The sequence below is a fragment of the Hyperolius riggenbachi genome, chromosome 12, assembly GCF_040937935.1.
Source record: "Hyperolius riggenbachi isolate aHypRig1 chromosome 12, aHypRig1.pri, whole genome shotgun sequence".
Classification (NCBI taxonomy): Eukaryota; Metazoa; Chordata; class Amphibia; order Anura; family Hyperoliidae; genus Hyperolius; species Hyperolius riggenbachi.
In genome coordinates, this window is record NC_090657.1 from 175,484,533 (window position 1) to 175,506,764 (window position 22,232).

General features: G+C 47.2%; 1 protein-coding gene across 2 annotated transcripts in view; it reads left to right on the top strand.

Moving 5' to 3' along the window:
• The first annotated feature begins 508 nt into the window (after positions 1–508).
• Positions 509–22,232, top strand: part of ERCC6L (ERCC excision repair 6 like, spindle assembly checkpoint helicase) — a 29,379-nt gene continuing 7,655 nt past the window's right edge. For both annotated transcript variants that reach the window (XM_068264336.1, XM_068264338.1), the window contains exons 1-2: positions 509–658; positions 16,044–18,609. In XM_068264336.1, coding sequence (XP_068120437.1) covers positions 561–658; positions 16,044–18,609 — 2,664 coding nt within the window. In that variant the 5' untranslated portion in view covers positions 509–560. The remainder of the gene's footprint in view (positions 659–16,043; positions 18,610–22,232) is intronic.

Genomic DNA, 22,232 nt, shown 5'->3' on the forward strand with positions numbered 1-22,232 from the left:
TGAAAGTGTGTATCAGGCCTTAAGGTGCATACACACATCAGACTGGGCACCACCCTCCCATTCTCTGTCCGTCCACCCCCTCCCCTTCTCTGTCCACTGCAGGGAAAGTCCTGTCCTGCTAGTCATTATATCCCCCCCTCCCCAATGCTTCCCTAGTAAAAATGATTCGAGATTCGAATCAAAGATCCGGATCTTTTCAATGATCCGATTCGAATCATCCGAATCATTGAAAAGATCCGAAATTCCATCTCTAAGCTGGGCAGGACTCAGTGTTGTGGGGGTGGGATACCTTCTGCTACCTCTTGCTTCTATTGGCTGGAGGAACTGTCAGCCAGAAAAGACAGCTTCTGACTGGAGGGAGGGATGAGGAGGAGGTGCAGCCTGATTCTCTGCTTTTCGCGGCTTCCTGAACTGCGGTTACTCCGCCCCCTGCCAGCTTCTCACTACTGCGCAGACGCTTCTCGGCTGTCCTTTTCCCGCGATGCATTGTGGGAGGCTATTTGAATTAAAGGCGGTGCGGAGTAGAAGCTGGCTGGTTAGTGTGAGGATACGTTGTGACTATGGCGAGTGCGCAGCAGACGGTCTCCCCCGGAGCGGGTGACGCTGGTGCCATGTCCGGAGCGCAGCTGGACCCGGAGCTGGTATACAAGTACGAGCGGTGAGTGGGCGAGCAGCCATTGCTGGGTATTGCAATGCACAGGGCCCGGGACTAGGGCGAGGAAATGTGAATGGCGCTGCGGGTGGGGAGCCCTCCACTCCATCACATGAGGAATGTCGCCCGGGCCATTCACCATTGTGCAGACACGTGTGTGCAGGCAGGGCAGCGGGCGTCAGGAAGCGTGTGACACGGAGCAGAGCGGGAGCAGCGCTCAGCAAGCAAGGAACAGCTGAATGGGAATTGCAGCTCTGACTACCCTGCTGATAAAGCGTGTATCTGCTTTCTAACTCTCCCTCCACCCTCTTCATTACCTTCTCCTGGTCAGCTGCTTGTGGGGCACAGACTGAAACCAGTGAGCCGTAAGAAGAGGGATCTGTGCTTTGTGTCTGCTGCATTATCTCCTCCGAGGTTCACAGTAAGCTCCATCAGCTTGTCCCCCTGTGCCTGCAATCTCTCCCCCTTCTACTCACTCGTTAGCACGCTGCAGGCTGCCTGTAGCCAGGTACAGTTGCTCAGAAGTTTAATCAGAGGTCTTGCAGTTGCCTGGCTGCTAGGGGAGAGAGAGATATGATTTAAAGTGGGTCTGAGAAACTTTTACTCATTGCATAATTATGTCCCTTTCTGATAGTTTTATAGGGTATTTCTCAAGCCAAATACTTTTTTTTGTTTTAATACTTTAATTCCATATAAACTAACAAGCCTCGCCCACAGCTTTTCAGAGTGTAAAGGCATTTTCAGACAATAGCAAGTAGTGTTGTCTGGATCATGAACGATTCGGATCTTTGATCTGAATCTATTTTGTGAGTCGTATCATCCGAATCATCAAAATGAGTGATTTGGATCGCAAAAGGGGTGGGGCCAGGAGCGACATGCCCCTCTCAGTGCGCAGCGGGGTCCTGGAAGCAGAGCTGAGATGGATCGCTCTGTTGGAGGGGAGCCAGCCTTGCACAGCCACAGGTAGATGAGAGAGGGGACATCGGTGCCACTGTCAGATATGTGTAGAGCACACATACTGGCTGCAATGTGCTGCTCATTATAGGCTGCCTGTTCTGTAGTTGTGCACAGTGAACACATTGGAAACTTTTGGTTTAGCTCAGCAGAGCTCAGTAACTTTGCAGGCACTGTGATTGCAGTGCAATATGATCCTCCTGCACTGCTCTAAACAGCTGCACTTCACTTTGGGGAATGCTTTCTTTCACTGTGCGACGTTTGCGTTCATAGTATACAGATGAACATATAGGTGAAATATACGTAAAGCATATGATTGCAGCATGTGGGTATTGTGTGCAAGCAAACATTTCTGCTCTCTGCTCGTCCCTCCTCCCATCTCTGTCCACTCCCTGCCCTCTGTCTATCTTCTCCCCTTCTCTGTGTGTACACTCCCCTCCCCTTCTCCTGTCCACAGCAGGGAAAGACCTGTCCTGCTATTCATTTCACCCCCGAATGCTTCGGTAGTAAAATGATCCGAGATTCGGATCAAAGATCCGGATCTTTTCAATGATCCGATTCGAATCATCCGGATCATTGAAAAGATCCGAACTTCCCATCTCTAATAGCAAGGACTTACAGGAGCTCAAAGGCAAGAGGAGGGGACTGAATTTACACACAAAGCTGATAGCCTCTCCAGGCCTTAGCCTGTGACAATATGAGGAAAAGAACATGACCCGGCCTGTGGGGTCGCGATCGGCATGGGGGGCGCTTTCAGAAAGGGGACCCGGTGGAACTGCACGGAGGGCGTGGACGGCGTCCTCCGTGCATTTAAACATCTTCCAGGTACTTGACTTTTTAAGGATTTTGGCCTCGTAAGTCCTTTAACCTCCTTGCCGGTTATCCCGAGCTCAGCTCAAGGTTACCTGCGCAGGAGGATTTCTCAGGCCCCGCTGGGCCGATTTGCATAATTTTTTTGTTACATGCAGCTAGCACTTTGCTAGCTGCTTGTAACATTCGATCGCCGCCGCTACCCGCCGAGCCGCCCCAGACCCCTGCGCAGCCTGGCCAATCAGTGCCAGGCAGGGCTGAGGGGTGGATCGGGATTCCCTGTGTTGTCATGACGTCGGTGACGTCATCCCGCCCCGTCGCCATGGTGACCGGGGAAGCCCTGCAGGAAATCCCGTTCTGAACGGGATTTCCTGCTTACCCTGATCGCCGATGGCGATCGGAGTGGATGGGGGGGATGCCGCCGCTCAGTGGCTATCATGTATCGAGCCCTGGGCTCGCTACATGATTTTAAAAAAAAAAATTAAAAGGTTCTGCGCTGCCTCCTTGCCATCGGGAATTAGACCGGCAAGGAGGTTAAAGGGAACCAGAGGCCCCAGAAATAAGTTTTTATACATACTTGGGGCTTCCTCCAGCCCCATACGCACGGATCGCTCCCACGCCGCCGTCCTCTGCTGCCTGGATCCGCCGGTACAGAGTCCCGTCATGGTCGCCAGTCAGCCGGCTGATGCGGCCAATAGTCCGCATCACACCGAGCTCCCTCCATGTATGTACGCGTGAGGCTGCCTACTGCGCAGCCTCATGCGTACGGGTAAGGAGGGAGCCGCTGTGATGCGGACAATTGGCCGCGTCCGCCGGAAGTGACAGGACTCGGTACCGCCGATCCAGGAAGCGGAGGATGGCAGCGTGGGAGCGACCCAGGCTTATGGGGCTGGAAGAAGCCCCAGGTATGTATAAAAGCTTCTTTTTTTTTTTTTTTTGTCACGTTCCTCTCTGGTTCCCTTTAAAGGGATACTGTAGGGGGGTCGTGGGAAAATGAGTTGAAGTTACCCGGGGCTTCTAATGGTCCCCTGCAGGCATCCTGTACCCGTGCAACAACTCACCGATGCTCCGGCCCCGCCTCCGGTTCACTTCTGGAGTTTCAGACTTTAAAGTCTAAAAACCACTGCGCCTGCGTTGCCGTGTCCTCTATTCCCCTGATGTCACCAGGAGCGCAGGCACAGACCATACTGGGCCTGCTGAGTACGCTCCTGGTGCCATCAGCCGGAGTGAGGACACTGCAACGCAGGCGCAGTGGTTTACAGACTTTAAAGTCTGACATTCCAGAAGTGAACCGGAGGTGGGGCCTGAGCATTGGGGAGTGGCTGCACGGGCACAGGATGTCTGTGGGGGACTATAAAGACCCCCCCATTCGTTAGGCGGAGCAAGGGAGTGATAGAGCGTAATCGCGCTCTATCACTCATAAAGGAGGGAGGGCGGGCAGCGCAATCTTAAAGTGGAAGGGGCGGAGCCGGGAGCATGGTTGAGGGCCAAAATCAATGTTTAAAAAAAGCACTTGCGGGCCAACTTTTCTGGTGCTGCGGGCCAAATTTGGCCCGCAGGCCAGAGTTTGACACATGTGCCTTAGGCCCAGTGCACACCAAAAACCTTTAGCAGATCTGCAAAACGCTAGAGGTTTTTGAAGCAGATTTCAGAGCGATTCTAGGCATGTATAGAGGTTTTCTAAACATGGCTAGCCGTTTTTGTTTAGCAGATTACAAATATTATTACAGTAAAGCTGTTACTGAACAGCTTCTGTAACAAACGTCTGGAAAACCGATCTGATCTAGCGTTTTTATAGCGTTTTCATATACTTTAACATTTGAGGCAGAAACGCCTCAAATCTAAAAAAATGCTGCAGCCCCCGAGTTTGTTTGTGGAAACGAACTGCTCTGGTGTGCACCATCCCATTCACTTTCATTAGCCAAGCAGTTTTCCCCTGCAAGCGTTTTAAAAAAACTCTTCAGAACCGCTCTGGTGTGCACCAGCCCTTTGTGACATGCCTCTAGATAGTCCTGAGGTTTCACATAAATCCCCAACAGGGATTGTGATATGATCTCTCAGGTCACTAGCCTTCAGGCAAGCAATGCATCCCGTTGCTATGGAGGGTGTCGATGAACATTGAACAGGACATTTCCTGTGTACGTATCGCTAAGGGGGTAGCTGGTGAGTATGTTTTGACTGAGGGGGGGGGGGGGGGGTCGGTTATTCACAGCAGGCCTTGGGCGGTGAAAGGTACAAATCCGGCCCTGATTGCGTAGCTGCTTAAAGAGTAACTGTCAGGCTGCAAAAGCTAATTTAAACCTCTATTCTCCTGTGTTTAACAGTTTAGAAGGAAGCGAAAAAGGCATTAGTGAAGATAAAAATCTCTTACCTTTGATGTGTGCTTATCAGCAAAGCTGTTAGACCCAAGCAGGCCGCAAGCCGCATACTATACTGCAAAGCATTCTGGGGCCCTCCCCTCGGCTGCTAATGAGACGTTACAGCAGCTTGTAATCAGTCCAGCGTGTAGCACTGATAAATCTCTGGGCAGAGTACACTGCAGGAGTCAGCTATTGTTCCTAGCCACATGGCTCATTAATATTCACTGCACACTGTGTTATTCAGTACGAGCTTTTCTGTGATCAGGAAGCAGGGAGGACATGATGACACAATTGGCTTCATAGAAGACAGAAAAACATGGAACCTGCCATGAGCTGTCAGGAGCATCAATCTCTGCATATACTATATACAAATTCTGTGAAATCCAAACGTGGACAGTGAAATGCATATGTAATGTAAGTACAGCCTATATTTATCTACTGATATGTGTTTTTCTCTGAGACCTTATACCTAACAGCTCTTCTTTAATGCTGGGCATACATGGTTCGTTTCTTATTAATCGAGCTGCTGATGGCTCAATTGATAATATCCGACGTGTCCGATCACATCGGCGGATTGATTCTGCGCTTGATCCCTGCGGGCGGACAATAGAAAAAAAAGAGCGGCAGATAAGAAGCTCCCGCGGGGACGAGTGGGATTCGATCCACGCGGACGAGCGGGGACGTTCCGGCATCGAGCCAGCGGCTCTATTCCGGCGCAAAAAAGCACTCTGTATGCCTGGCATTAGGTGTTGATCTGATTGTGTGATGTGCGCAGGCTGATGGCATGTTCTGTATATACTTGATCTGAACCTTCCAGCACTGGCTCTCCTGGAGCTGCAGTGGGGTTTGTGCAACTTACTGGCAATTAAGCTTAAAGAGGAACTCCAGTGAACATTTTAGTGTTGGCAGGTGATGTAGCTGCTGCATGGTTTTTGGCAGTTGGACACAGCTGTGACAGCTATTTTCCACAATGCAAGAAGGTTCACAGACCGGAAACTGCCAAAAAAGTACAAACTTTTCTTGTGGAATATCAGTCATACAGAGCCCCCTGATGGTCTGTTTGTGAAAAGAAATAATTTCTCATGTAAAAGGGGATATCAGCTACTGATTGGGATAAAGTTCAATTTTTGGTTGGAGTTTCTCTTTAAAGGGGCTCTGTTACATTTTTGTAAAAACAAAAACTGCCACTTACCTGTGGCTTCTATTGGCCCCCTGCAGCCGGAATGTCCCGTGCCAACCTTCTGGTGTGCTGTTCCCCACATCCAGCATCAGTGTAACTATTCATCTAGCTAGACCAGGGGTAGGGAACGTATGGCTCGGGAGCCAGATGTGGCTCTTGATGGCTACATCTGGCTAACATACAAATCAGTGGATGATTCACTAAGCTACACTGCTCAAGCAGCACAGCTTAATGTGGCAGTGCAAGTAACATTTTAAAATTAGTGCATTGCATGCTACTGCTGTAGCATGCACTACTAACTTACACGCACTATCCCAAAATGAACGCCTGCGCCAGTTGTCCCATTTTGGACCCTGTCGGGTCCAGTGACTTTGTAGAACGAGATCCCCACGCTTTCATTGGCCCGATAGGCTGCCTGTCACTTGACAGGAGGCAGACTATAGGGCCAAAGTGCAGGGATCTCATCCTACAAAGTAAATCAACCCCCCAAATCTGAGAAAAAAGGAAATGTGTCTCCCCCCACCCCCCGTTAAAATCACAATGCTGCAGCATTTCGCCAGAAAATAATCGTATTACAGTAGTGGTTCGGTGCAATACTATGAGCCGCCGATCTACCGCTTCTATACTACTGTGTCCAATTGAAAAATGTACTTTTTGATACATTTTTGCAACGGATTCATTGATCGAAAGTATAATCGCTGTGGGTGGTTGGTAATCGCCAGATTCAATCCTTGTGAAAGAATCTGTCAATGAAAATGAATGCATGCATTGACCGCTATAGGCTAGGGTTACTAATAAGATCGGGGTGATTAAATTGTGAGGGTAAGAGGTGGTGGGGGCCCTGGGGGCAAAGTAGAGAATGACAAGGAACATTTATATTGCATTTTTCTCCTGGCGGACTCAGGAGCTGTAGCCACTAGGACACTATAGGCAGTAGCAGTGTTAGGGAGTCTTGCCCAAGGTCTCTTAGGCCTAGTGCACACCGAGCGGTTTTGGTCGCGTTTTTAGAAACGCTTGGGTAATGTATCTCAATGGGCTGGTGCACACCAGAGCGGTAGGCGTTTTGCAGAAACGCATACTCCCGGGCTGCAGCATTTTTGGATTTCTGAGGCATTTCTGCCTCCAATGTTAAGTATAGGAAAAACGCCAGATCAGAGCGGTTTTCCAGGTGTTTTGGTTACAGTAGCTGTTCAGTAACAGCTTTACTGCAACAATATATGAAATCTGCTACACAAAACCGCAATATGCTAGCTTAAACTCTTTATAATAAGAAAAACAGCTTCCAAAACCGCTAGCGTTTTGCGGATCTGCTAGTGGGTTTTGGTGTGCACTAGGCCTTACTGAATAGGTGCTGGCTTACTGAGCAGGAATTGCTGAGGTTTGAACCCAGGTTGCCAGAGGCAGAGCCCTTAACCATTACACTATCCAGAGAGAGGGGAGAAAAGAACTTCTATTTAGCTTCCCTGTATGACAAGACAGCCAGCACTAGGAGAAAGGGGAAACAAAGGTTAATAAGGGAGAGAACAGAAGTGGAGAGATGAGGCAGGAAGCTTAGGTAGTATTGCAGTCCCATATCTCACAGCGGCTACTTGCCTGTAATGTGACTCCTGTCCCTGCAAGTCTCACACAAGTCAGCAAGCAGCCCTCCTTGAGTCTAGGGACAGTCGAAAACTTTTCAACCTGTGTAATTCCTTATCAGGCTGCCCACATGCAGTCTTTACAATGGGGAGAGAGCAGACAGTTTTTTTTCTATGGACTCTGCATAAGGCAAGCCTCCTCAGCCAGCCTAGTGCTTCACATTGCCTTATACAAGAAAAACCAATGCACCAGGCACTGTACCAGCAGCCTGGAGGAAAGTCTCCCCCCTTTGCTCCCGGCCAGTCTGTTCTGGAATGCCTTGTACCTGCTTCCCAGAAAGACACCATCCTCCTCTGCTGATGTTTTCTTTTCGCAGACATAAGGAAGGGTGGGACAGGAGTGAACACACACTCCTAGATCCCAAGATAATTTATTAGGGAACGTCCTACAAAGGGTTGTAGACAAGTTTTGTAGACTCCTTATGAGAGGCTGAGCAGCAGATGCTTTCATTAGAACTTTTTATCTCCGCACCCTCAGTTTTCAGTCTCTAAGGACAGGAAAAATAAACTTTTTTCCCCCCTGAAAGCACCCCCAGATAAATCTGGCGCTTCAGGCAGTTGGCTTATCAGCTGGTGCCTAGAGGTGCCTCTGGCAGGTGTAGTAAGGAAAACTTTTTAGTGTGCAGTAAGCTCCTGCTGACACGTGGGAGAGCGCATGGCTGCACAGCCGCACTTCTATTCGTCTAGTTAGATGAATAATTACACCGGTGCTGGTGGCGGAGGACAGAACGGGACATTCTGGCTGCAGGGGGCCGATAGAAGCCCCAGGTAAGTGGCAGGTTTTGTTTTTAAAAACTTAAACAGAGCCACTTTAAAGAGACTCTGTAACAAATTTTTCAGCCTTAGTTCTTCTATCCTATAAGTTCCTATGCCTGTTCTAATCTGCTCTGGCTTACTGCAGTCTTTCCTAACTGCACTGTCTCTGTAATAAATCAATGTATCTTTCCTCTGTCCTGTTTGTCGTGCTAAAGCTTGATTGTGTGGAATGTGCAGGGCTGCTTGTGATTGGTAGAAGCGATACACACCCTCTGCAGGCCCCCTGCATACTCTGAATGACTCATACACTATGCTTAGCTGAGCCTATTAGAAGCTGGTTAGTTTGTTTGTAAACACTGCCTAAAACTGTTAATTACAAGCCAGGATTGCAGCAGAGAATGGCAGAAACAGCACAGAGGGGCACAGGAGAAAATAATGAATAGAATGGTATGCTTTTTATTGTAAGAATATTAGAGTACAGATTCTCTTTAACCAGTTCGGCCTATCTGGACGAGCTTCCTCGTCCAGATAGGGACTGCTGCTGCCGCCGCCTCGTGCGCGCGATCGGGCGCGCCCCCCGCGCGCTCCCGCTGCCCGCTGCTAGCCCCCCGATAATACCCATTCACCGATCTATCTTCCCCGCAGAAATACCGACGCTTTCTCTCCAGAGAGCGCGGTATTTATGCCCCCAGGAAACATTTCCCCTGCTTTTAAGTTCCTAGATGCGAAATCGTTCTCATCTAGGACTATTTTCACTGTGGCCATCTTGTGGCCGAATAGTAAACTGCACCACAATTCATTTTTAATAAAAATATATATATATATTTTACATTTAAAATTAACAGTTTCCCTCCCACACCAAAAATTACCCACATACACTTTTTTTATTAAAAATAAAAATAAAAAATACAATAAAAAAAAAAACAACATAAATAGTTACCCAAGGGTCTGAACTTTTTAAATATGCATGTCAAGAGAATATGTTATTATATTATTTAAAATTATAAGCTTATAAATAGTGATGGACGCAAATTGAAAAAATGCACCTTTATTTCTAAATGAAATATCGGCACCATAAATTGTGATAGGGACATCGTTTGAATGGTGTAATAAGCGGGACAGATGGGCAAATAAAATACATGAGTTTTAATTACGCTAGCGTATATTAATTTCAAACTATAATGGCCAAAAACTGAGAAATAATGAATTTTTTTCATTTCTTTCTTAATCTTCCTGTTAAAATAGATTTAGAAAAAAATAATTCTTAGCAAAATGTAGCACCCAAAGAAAGCCTAATTAGTGGCGGAAAAAACAAGATATAGATCAATTCATTGTGATAAGTAGCAATAAAGTTATAGGCGAATGAATGGGAGGTGAACGTTGCTCGGATGCATGAGATTTTCGGACTGCGGTGCTGAACCGGTTAAGCCTTGCGGCTGCCCGCAATGTTTGGCTCCAGCTAATCTGCTGCTATGCTTTGGTGGCTAGATTTAGTGACTTATGCTGGGTACACATGTTGCGATTTCCCGCTCGATCCACGGGATCGATTCGATTTCCGACATGTTTGATGGGGTTTTGAGCGATACAGCCATCGATTTTGCATACTCGTACAAAATAGACTGCTGTATCGATCGAGCATGTCGGAAATAATCGATCAATCCCACTTGAGCCTGCGGATCGATCGGGAAATCACGTGTACCCAGCATTAGCGGCTTATTGACCATCTAATTGGCTTATTATAATTGGATGAAAGTTGGTGCTGCCAAAACAAGCATGCCTAAATCACAATGACAAATTGTCAAACACGAGATTAGCGCTGGTGTTTTGCATGGGTGACTTTTCCGCGATCTAATGTGGAAAAATCACTGGACACCTCTGCAATTTCAAAGTGATTGCAGTCAGCGCTTTAACCACCTTGGCGGTAATGACGAGCTCAGCTCGTCCATCACCGCCGCGGTGGATTTCTCAGGCCCTGGAGGGTCTTTTTCCACCAAATTTTCGGAGGGGGTGTAGCTAGCACTTGGCTAGCTACATCACCCCTCTGATTGCCGCCGGCCTGCTCCGGTCCCCCTGATCGCCGCTGTTTTATGCTTGGTCCCCCTGTGTGGCCAGGTGTCCCAGTTTAGCAGCTGCTTTCACTCACCTTCCAGGCTCCAGCGACGAGCCGCAGTGAACCCCTCTACTCCTACTGCCGCTCAGTTCCGGGTCGCGGCTTGATGACGTCATCAAGCCGGGACCCAGTGCTGACGTCAGAAGGAGCAGAGATGCCGGCCAAAGCGGTGGGGAGCGCCGATCGTCGCGGGAATGGCAGGGAGGTGAGTGGATCCTCTTCTTTCCCCCCCTACCGCTGCAGCTGTCAGATTGATCACTACGATCTGCTGGCGATCGTAGTGATCGGCAGCCATACGCGATGGCTGCTGATCACTGAGGGGGGATGTGAGCTGTCATGACAGCTTAATTTCCCCTCTCCAGTGCGCACGATCGCGTCGGGGCGGTTCGTTAGCGCGGACGTTGACTCTACGTCCAGTCAGGGCGGCAGCACCACCTGCTGGACGTAGATTCAACCTACGTCTGTCCCCAAAAGGTTAATGTATCAACTCAGCCTCCTGTTATTTCTGCATTTCTACCACCGCTGTGAAAGTGTTTATGAATTAGCACACAGTAGTCTAAAATATTTTCGTGTGTCCGTCCGGTGTCAGCAGCCATGCGGTGTCCGTCCATCTTGCCGAGTTCCGCATGCATGTTAACTATGCATAGCATATGTCAGACACTAAGCGCTGCTATGGTGTATGCAGCTTTTAGAACCCAGCGTGATAGATGGACACAACCAATTACCACGCAGAAAATCACTGTTCCTTACTAGTGAGGCAAATTAGACTAATTACGGTAATTACCTCTGGAAATCCCAATTCATAAAGATTTCCGCATATCATTTACTGGCCAAAAGTGTTGAGAATTTTTCTCCAGCTCACAGCAGATAACTGGCTCTTCCCCCTGCAGTCTGTGTGGTAACTTGGCAACCTTTTGGGGAGAGCCAGGCAGCCAATAGGGAGAGCCACACAGCCTGCTTCTCATGCTAATTGGATGCGACAGGGATGCCGGTGGGTCTTTCACTGTATCAATGCAAAAGAAGCTGACTATTGGCGGGTATCCCTGCATCCCTTTAGATGTGCATATTTGTATTTTAACACAGAGCTCCCCCTGGTGGCTGCAGCACATCTAAAGGGATGACAGGCTGCACAGTCTGGAAAACCTCTGAGTTGCACACATCACCCTGTTAGAAGGCTGGTAAGTGACACTTATGGTGGCCATACACGGTACAATAAAAATGTTCGATTTTCCTGTTTATTCGATCTAAATGATCGAATTGAATGAAAGTTGAAATTTTTTTTATTTTTCGATCAAGAAATTCGAACGCCCATTTTTTTCGGGAAAAATTATCAGACATGCTGGAAAAATCTTTATATTCGATCTAACAGAATAATCGAACTAAATTATCTAATTGAAAAATTGTACCATGTATGGCCACCTTTACCGAGCAGGGCTTAGTGAATTGAGGCATGTTTGTTTGGTAAATTACCGAACTTCTGCCTCATGGGTAGGGGGAACTTTTGTGAAAGCAGCTGCTGGAGAGAGATGTAGAAGGCGCATTTCTCTTACGCCAGACTGGCTCCGAATGACGGAGTGTGGGGACCCACTACAGGAGCTGCAGAAGACTGAGGATGGCGGCGTGGGAGCAATCAGAGCATATGGGGCTGGAGGAAGCTGCAGGTATGTAAAAATCTGTCTTTTTTTTTTTTTTCTCTCAATTCAAGAATTGCGATCACTTTACTGACTGATTCTACCATTTCAGAAAAAAATCTGAGCAATGTACCACACACATTTCATTTTTCACCAATTATGAATAAAAGATTGAAAACGTACAAATTGATTACGTCTGTACATCAAGTAATTGATGTACCAAACAATTTTGCTAAAAATTGATCAGAAAAAAGCAACACTCCCAATCTTCCTCCTACTAAAAATGGTAAATTTTCTTGAACAAATAGAGAACTTTTTTTTTTCCTGGGCAAGGCAAACTAACATAATTATCCAATTGTTGTAAATTTTTATCTTTTACTTGTATGGTGTGGCCGCCTTTAGGCTTGGAACCCATTGGCAGCACTTTTCTAAGCACTTGTGATTTGTAAAGCTCTTATGTAATGCTATGGGTTTATCACATGCCTCAAGTGGGATCACACACAGCATTGCATTAGTAAAATGTTTTAGTGGGGACCTTGCTTGATTTACTTGCGGAAGTTCTGTGGCTGTAATATCCACATTATCAAGGCGATGAGAAATCAGATGGTAGCCCTGGCATGATGTAAGTGCTAGGTTTGGGGATCCCACCAAGTAGGTTGAGGGGGTTGGACAACAGCAAGTTACAAGTCTGCTAGAAACATTCTCCCTGGAGATGAGCTTCAGTTTGGAAGCTTAGCGTCTATTAGTGGCCACAGAGCCCATGCAAGAATAGTGCCCACGTTTCTAATTTAGGCAAAGATGTTTGGCTGTATTCTAGCCATGTTCTGAATATGTTTTTACATCCAAATGCTGGTGCCCAACTTGTGCTTTTATATAGCAGGTGCTGGTGGCCTCTATAATCTATGTAGTTTGGTATTCTGCATCTGCTTTTTGTGTTTTTGTTTTGGCAAGGTATGAACTAATGTGAGCACTGGATAGGTACAGGCTTTTTGCTTTGGGGAATATAGGAAGTGAGATTTAAAACTTGTGGTTAGAGTTTAACTAGTTATCTGTGCCAAGGCAGTATTTCAACTTCATCTAAAGTCCCAGGGGCATAGCTATCAGTCTTCTGCCTTCTATGAGTGGCTCCCATGCCTGTTCTGCCCTGATTCCAGTCAATCGATCCAGGGCTGTGGAGTTGGTACAAAAATCATCCAACAAACCTCCTGACTCCAGGTACCCAAAATCCCTTTGACTCCTTGACTCTGACTCCTTAGTCAAACAGGGATGTGGAGTTGGTACAAAAAAAGACTCCAGGTACCCAAAATCCACAGCCTTGGTTAGATTGATTGGGTTTTTGAAAACATTCTTATTCCCCAATCTAATGCTGGGATTACACGGTACGTTTTTCGCGTTCAATTAGGCACGCGATCTATTAGCCATACGATTTTCTGCTTGATTGTCTTCCACTCGTTTTATCTTTTTCCATTGACTTTTATAAGAAATCGAGCGGAAATGAATTGAATGGAATGTCGAACATGTCGGAATTTTGTCATCAAAGGGATCTATCGGAACGATTCTTGACGAAAAACGTACCGCGTAATCCCAGCATAAGTGTTACAGCACTGGTTATTGAACGAAAATTTGTAGTGTAGGAAAAACACCACTTTGCTAGGAATGCTTCTGCATTTTAAGCAGGTGACACCTAGTGGCCAAGCTGTATGTTGCACTGCAATTAACAATGAAAAGGCTATTGATCCTTTGTCCCCTGCCAAAGTAAAATATATGGTTATATATAACAGATATTTTATAATGTATATGGTTGGTGACTGCTAACTGGAGACACAGCACTAGAATGAAGGGACTGTAGGATGAATGCTCTATAGGTGAAAAAGGGAAATAAGGGTGCAGGAGCACTTTCTGTAAAAAAAAGTGCCTCTTCTGTATTTTGTATATTGGTGTATTATGTACCCCATTTTTTTGTTTTTTGCTGTGTATAGCACCACAGAACATGTTGGCACTTTATAAATAATAAAAGCTGCTAGCAATTGCTATTTTACTATCAAATGCAGTAGTAGAATGTTAAGTGTAGTGAGGTTTTACTTGCGGCAATCCCCTGCGCCCTATTTTAGTGCCTTTTTTACTTGTATGCTCTATAGCAGGGGTGCCCACACTTTTTCGGCTCGTGAGCTACTTTAAAGTGAATGTTTGTCCATTTAAAAATAAAGTCACATACTCACCTAAGGAGAGGGAAGGCTCAGTCCTAATGAGCCTTCCCTCTCCTCGCCCAGTCCCGCGCAGGATCCCCCGTATCAGTATTCGACCAGTTTGAACAAATACTGCCACTTCCGCTGCCGAAGGGATGTTTCGGAAGCCTTCGGGAGCACTCGGGCTCCCGAGGACGGGGCCGCTCCATAGTACGCATGCGCGAGCATCCTCTATGACGCAATCGCGCGTGTGTAGTATGGAGCGGCCCGTCTTCGGAAGCCCGAGTGCTCCCGAAGACCTCCAAAGTCCCTGCGGCGGACGCGAACGGGGGAGCCAGCGCAGCACCGAGGGCACCGGGAGAGGGAAGGCACATTAGGACCGAGCCTTCCCTCTCCTTAGGTGAGTATCTGACTTTTTTTTTTTATTTTTACATTGGTACCCATTGGCTTTAAAATTCGCTGAGGCCAGGAGATCTACCAATGTTTCAAATTCACTCATTGAGTTTTAGAAAATGAAAAACCTTCAACCACTTCAGCGGGAGGGAAGGGATGCGGGCGGGTAGCGCCGATACGGAGGAGGTGGGGGAGCGGCGCTAACAGACAGGCATAGGTAAACATTGTGCTGGCGACACGCTGTGTCGCTAGCACTGCGGGAGGTATAGCAGCGCGCAGGGGGGTCCTGGAGGCACACCATGGGGCAACACAGGCTGGTGTTAGTGTGCGCAACCAGCCTCTGTGCCCCACTAACATTAAATCCCACCTCGGGTTCTCTTTAAGGGCTATTATACATTTTGGTGGTGCCAACCCATCTCAGACTCACAGCTTCTTACATAGACATTGCTTGTGGGTTGTTGTTTTTTTGGTTTTTTTACTTTTGCAAATTGAGCTTTGTAGTAGAGTACAATGAGAACTAAAAACTGTAAAATAGAAATAAACCTTACAAATAGTCATGCATTTTGCTAGGAACATGATTTCAATGTTGTATTAACTGGGAGAAATGTAAATGTCGTTTTTTCGTTTTTTTACTTTTTAACTATAATTTCTGTTAAAAGGCAAATAAAATAATTTGTAGCAAGAAGCACCACCCAAAGAGTCTAATTTGTGGTGAAGAAAAGTATAGATCATTTAGAGGTGATAAGTAGTGAGTTATTGGCAAATGAATAGCAGGCACACTGACATTTTAAAATTACTTTGGTCCATTAGGGGAAAAACCTTTCAGTAGTAAAGTAGTTAAGGTTAGAGCGGGGCATCAGGAGCTACTGTACTTTGTGGGAAGGTTGGACATGCGTTTCATGGCCCAGGACCATCTTCTGACTGCTACTGGCCATGTTAAAGAATGTCTCGACAGGGAAGTGCTTGTACATGTTCTACTGGGCATATTTTAAAAGTAGACATGCAACTTCTCCCTTATAGACGCCAGCTTGAGGAATAGTTTGGTGCCCAATGCTGTACAGCTGTTTCTCTAGAGCCTACGCTAAGTGTTCTGCTGATAGGGAAGAGGTACAATGGCAAGACAGTTGGCAGGGTGAGTAGAGCAACAATGTCTTCAGCCTGCAATTTGCCAGGCTGATCTCTTGCTGACTCATAGAGGGGATCAGTGGCTGTTGTACGCCGTATAGAGTCTCAGCAGAGGCGGCTCCCATCTAGTGTACAAGGCATTTCTATGAAATTGTACGGACTATTTGCTAATCTGGTTTAATGATGTATCGTGAAGCTTGTTTTGTATGCCTATAGTAATTGTATTTTTATTTTTTTATTTTTTTTTAGTTGTGTGCGGAAAGGCAAGGAAGAGGCAAAGGCTGGCAATCTCTTGAAATCGATTGATTATTTTCAAAGAGCCGACACAATACAACCAAGTGAAAAGCTTAAAGGTCGAATTTTAAAACTTGAAACTGCCCTACAGCGGTTAAATATTGAACAGGATGACGATGCTGATGATGATGAATTTGTAGAGGTTCTGGGCAGTGGACTGATGTTGTACAAAGAGATGTTTGATAAATTGTACGAGCATCAAAAGGAAGGTGTGGCCTTTTTGTACAGTCTGTACAGAGATGGGAAAAGGGGAGGCATTTTGGCTGATGACATGGGGCTTGGTAAAACCATCCAGGTCATTTCCTTCCTCTCTGGTATGTTTGATGCTGAACTAATCAAAACTGTGCTTTTAATTATGCCAACAACACTAATAAGCATTTGGGAGAGGGAGCTCCAAAAGTGGACACCAGGCATGATGGTCAATAAATTTCATGGAACAAGTGAGAGAGAGCGAACCAAAGATCTACAGAAAATACAGAGGAGAGGTGGCATAATTATATCTACATACCAGATGATGCTAAATAACTGGCAGCAAGTGTCTTCCTATAATGGTGCAGAGTTTGTCTGGGATTATATTATTTTGGACGAGGCTCATAAAATTAAAGTTTCAACAACAAAAACTGCAAAAGCCTGTGCTGCTATTCCTGCCAAAAATCGTGTCCTGCTCACCGGCACACCAGTCCAAAACAACCTAAGAGAGATGTGGGCTTTGTATGACTTTGCCTGCCAAGGAACACTGCTTGGTACTGCAAAGACCTTTAAAATGGAGTATGAAAATCCAATTACAAGGGCTAGAGAGAGAGACGCAACACCAGGTGAAAAAGCACTTGGGCTAAAGATTTCCGAGAACTTGATGAAAATTATACAACCCTATTTCCTAAGGAGAACAAAACAAGACGTACAGAACAAAACCTCATCAAAAGGGAAGATGGTCTCTGAGGTGGATTCTAAAACGCTCACCATGCCCTCTCTTACCCGAAAAAATGACTTCATACTGTGGGTGTATCTATCACCAGTTCAAGAAGAGATATACAAAAAATTTATATCTCTGGATGAAATTAAAGAGTTGCTAACGACCACAAAGTCTCCTCTAGCGCACCTGACTATTTTGAAAACCTTGTGCGACCATCCCAGACTCTTGTCGGCTAGAGCATGTGTTCAGCTTGGGTTGGAAGGAGATGAGGTGACAAGTACTGAGTCTTACCTGGCATTAGAGGCTGATGAGATGCAAAAAAGTGATCTTTCATCCGTTTCAAAATTTGATCACCTCTCTGATGAAATCCTTATTAAAGAGTCTGGGAAACTTGAGCTTCTTCTTGAGCTGCTTCATAAACTCAGAGATGAAGGCCACAAAACCCTAGTCTTTTCCCGGTCAAGAAAAATGCTTGACATGATAGCTCGAATTTTGGAGAACAGACGTTTTAAGATTATGCGCATTGACGGAACAGTTACCCTTCTAGACCGGGAAAAAAGGATACAAATGTTTCAGAGTAGTGCTAACTATTCTGTTCTTTTGTTAACCACCCAGGTTGGAGGGGTTGGGTTAACCCTGACTGCAGCTAATCGTGTTGTCATCTTTGACCCCAGCTGGAATCCAGCTACTGATTCTCAAGCTGTTGACAGAGCATACAGAATTGGACAACAAGCCAACGTGGTAATTTATCGGCTTATAACATGTGGCACAGTAGAAGAGAAAATATACAGGCGGCAGATCTTTAAAGACTCTCTAATAAGGCAAACAACTGGCGACAAGAAAAATCCCTTCCGTTACTTTTCAAAGCAAGAGTTGAAAGAGCTATTTAGTTTGGAAGATACCCAGACCTCTACAACCCAAATTCAGCTCCAAAATATGCACTCTTCACAAAGGAAAACCGATGCTGGTCTGGATGAGCATATAGCTTTTTTACACTCGCTGAACATTTTTGGCATGTCTGACCATGACCTCCTCTATACCCAGGAGTGTTCTTCCCAAGATGAGGAGTGTAGAGATGAGGATGAAGAATATTACATCAACAATCGGGTACAGAAGGCTCATGAACTTGTACAAATGGAGTCTCAGATGAATCAACAGCTAATGGAGCATGTAAGTAGCGCATCTGAAGGTGCTTGGCTACGACAAAATGTTGCTCCTGAAAAGCCTGAAGCACGGAGTCTTCCTAGTGCAAAACCACAGGTGCCTCCTGAACTTGTAGATTTAACAGAAGACCTTTCCTCTGTGAGCTGTCAGATGAACAGTATGATTATTGAAGAACCATCTCTTGATTCAGTCAAAAGAGACTTGTCAAATGAAATAAATGGTCAGGCGAGTGTAGTAAGTGATGACCCTGCAGAAGAAAACGCCCCACAGCTTACAACAAACACAACTGCAAATGAGAGAAATTGTCACATGACCAGCTTGATCACAATCGATTCTGATGAGGAAGTTTTGCCTCCAGCTCCATTCAAGGTTGAACCTGAGAACAGTTTCAGAACCGTAGAAGCTTTTCCTGCCCTTGGTTTAAAGGATGATTTGTCTTTATTGGTAAGTTTTTTTAAGTTAAAGCAATTCAAAGTACAGGGTATACGCTATTTTATAGCAGCACTTGCTAAACCCCCCCCCCCCCCCCCCCCAAAGACCAGGCCATTTTCTGTGAAATTGACCACTGCAGCTTTAAAGTGATACTTAAGTCAAGTTTTACTCACCTGGGGGGCTTCCCTCAGCCCCCTGCAGCTGTCCGGTGCCCTTGCAGCATCGCTCTGATCCTCCTGTCCCCGCCGGCGGCTTCTTCCGGTTTCGGCGACAGGCTGGGAACGCGAGTGGTTCTTCGCATTCCCAGCCACAATAGCACCCTCTATGCTGTAATTGCGGCCTTCTTGCCGCAATATCATAGAGGGCGCTATTCTGGCTGGGAACGTGAATAATCACTCGCGTTCCCAGCCTGTCGGCGGCTGTCGCTGAAACCGGAAGCAGCCGCTGGCGTGGACAGGAGGATCGGAGCGATGCTGCGAGGGCACCGGACAGCTGCAGGGGTCTGAGGGAAGCCCCAGGGAGGGAAGTATCACTTTAAGGCCAAGCTGCAGGGCTGCACAGCACACAAGTGATTCTCCCCACCGACAGAGTTCTCTGTTGGTGGGGTCTGATCGCCACCGCTTGTATTTGTTTGTTCCCTAATTTTGCTGCCGGCTTCTGATATGTAGCCCCCTCAACACTTCGCAAGATATAAATCTCAAGTGCAGGTGATCAGTGTTCACTGGATGGTACAATTTTTCTTTAGTGCATACCATTTCAAATCCGAAACCATATCATGGCATTATCTTCAATTGTAATGGAGAACCTTTTCGATACCATTCCGAAACTGCAACCCAAACACTTTTTTTTTTTTCAAAGTGCCCAATATGGCAACTTTTCTTAATACTAACCACATCTCACTGTATAGGCAGCTTATGTTTCTCCCCAGGTGGTACAATTCGTCATTAGTCTATAATGTAAATTCAGAAAAAAGTGCCAATATTCAACGTTTTCTATTGCTGAACTGAGGGAGAATTTATTTACCACATGCTGTAAAATATAGGGCTGTGGAGTTGGTACAAAACTACTCAGTTGGCAATTCTAGTTTGCATACCGTGTTTCCCTTAAAGATAGACCTACCCCGAAAGTAAGGCCTCCCTTATATTTCAAGCGTGCTTGAAATATAAGACCTACTCCGAAATTGAGACCTAGCTGGGGGTACACTTTGTGTATGGGGAGGTGTGTGGTCTCTTACCGCACCTCCCTTGTGGCTGCGTCCCCATCCGTTCCTAGTAATTCCTCCGGTGGCGGCGGCATTGTAATCAATCTGTGAGGGCGCCCTTTGACCCTTACGCAGTACGCTAGTTCGGGCTCTGCGCTGGCGCTCTCTTCCTGTCGTCATGTGCACCCAGCTGATGTGTCCCAGGCGCACATTGATCAATTGCAGGTGTTTCTGACATTGTCCGATCTGACCATATTGGCTGCATGCTTGTTTCTGGTGTTATGTATACACTACTGCAGCCACATAGATGAGCAGGGCTGCCATGCAACTGGCACTGCTTTTAAAAGGGAATAAATGGAAGCCTCCATATTCTTCTCACTTCAGTTGTCCGTTAAAGCTATATTAATATGGCATCTGCTTTTGGGAACAAAAAGCTACTGGCCCGAGGCTGACTTTTTTTTTTTTTTACCCCGTCAATGTGAATGCCCCAGTATGTTGTCTTGTAATATTCACTGGAGCCCAATATCAGCCATTTTCCAGCATGTAGCCCTGGCAGAAAAAGACCTGCCTTTTTCTAGATCTGATACAGAAAAGACCAGGGCCGTTTTCTGTAAGGGGGCAGATGTATGCACCAGAGCCTAGCTGATGCAGGGTTCCAGTGAATCTTCTTAGTGTGTTGGGACACTCTAACTTTTTTAGGCATTAGCATAACCTTTTTTTTTTTTCTTTTTTTTTATGTACACCAGAGATGCATTCTAACTTAGGATTTTGCTGTAGAGAAGCGGTTACTGTGAAAATAAATCAGAACTAGTCCTAAGTACTTGTAGAGGGTACAGACAGGAACAAAAACATGGATCGTGCCCCAGGCATTGTAACTGGGTACATGTAAGAGTGATGTGCAGGTACTATGGAGGAGAATGAGGGGATTCTTCCTCTATTACACATTCGTCATGCACAATATGAACCAGTTTTTCAGATAATAAAACCTCTGCATTCAATGTGCACAACATTCTTAGTGGATTCACAACCGCTCTGCAGGGTAGGGCTGCACGGTTTTGCAGTTTTAAACCGAAACCGCAATTCACGTGCAGACGATCTACAGATCGTCAGTAGCTGCGGTTTTGTCCCGCCTACCGCGTCGTCGTCAAAAAGAGCCACCGAGGCAAAATACAGTGCATATTTATGAATGTCACTGAGCCAGGCAGCAGGGGGAGGGCGAGACCGCTACCCGGCTCATTACCATTCACAAATATGCACTGCTGGTGTGCACCGGGTGCGGGCGGAGGCAGAATCCGGAAGTGACTGGAGTCATGCTGCCTCCCGCCCGCCTTGACGTAATGACGACCTGCAGCTGCCCCTTCTCGCCAGCGCGAAATGGATGCCTGCCGCTGCCCCCTTACCACCAGCGCGAAATGGGATGTCCTCTGCCTGCCATCGCCACCGGTGAGCAACTTTGCTGTGCCTCAGCCTGCTGGACCTAATGGGGGCAGGGAGCGAGAGGCCTCAGCCTGCCAACAGATTCCCCCAGCCAGTCCTTCCACCTGCATTGTGCAGCGGCCACCTCTAGCTCCGGCCACTCTGTCTTCCCCCTCCCTCTCACCCCCCCTCTGTCTCTCGCCTCCCCCTCTGTTATCTGCCCCCTCTGTCTCTTTCCCCCCTCTGTCTTGCTCTGTCTCTTCCCCCCACTCTCCCTCTGTCTCTGTCTCTCTCGCCTCCCCCTCTGTCTCTCTCGCCTCCCCCTCTGTCTCTCTCGCCTCCCCCTCTCTCTGTCTCTCTCGCCTCCCCCTCTCTCTGTCTCTCTCGCCTCCCCCTCTCTCTGTCTCTCTCGCCTCCCCCTGTCTCTCTCTCGCCTCCCCCTGTCTCTCTCTCGCCTCCCCCTGTCTCTCTCTCGCCTCCCCCTGGCCTCTCTCTCGCCTCCCCCTGTCTCTCTCTCTCGCCTCTCTCGCCTCCCCCTGTCTCTCTCTCTCTCTCTCTCTCTCTCTCTCTCTCTCTCTCTCTCTCTCTCTCTCTCGCCACCCCCTGTCTCTCTCTCTCTCTCTCGCCACCCCCTGTCTCTCTCTCTCTCTCTCTCTCGCGCCTCTCTGTCTCTCTCTCTCTCTCTCTCTCTCTCTCTCGCCCCTCTCTCTCTCGTCTCTCTCGCCCCTCTCTCTCTCGCCCCTCTCTCTCTCGCCTCCCCCTCTCTGTCTCGCGCCTCTCTCGCCTCCCCCTCTCTCTCTTGCGCCTCTCTCTCTCGCGTCTCTCTCTCTCCTCTCTCTCTTGCACCTCTCTCTCTCTTGCACCTCTCTCTCTCTTGCACCTCTCTCTCTCGCGCCTCTCTCTCTCGCGCCTCTCTCTCTCGCCCCTCTCTCTCTCGCCCCTCTCTCTCTCGCCCCTCTCTCTCGCCCCTCTTTCTCTCTCTCGCCCCTCTTTCTCTCTCTCGCCCCTCTCTCTCGCC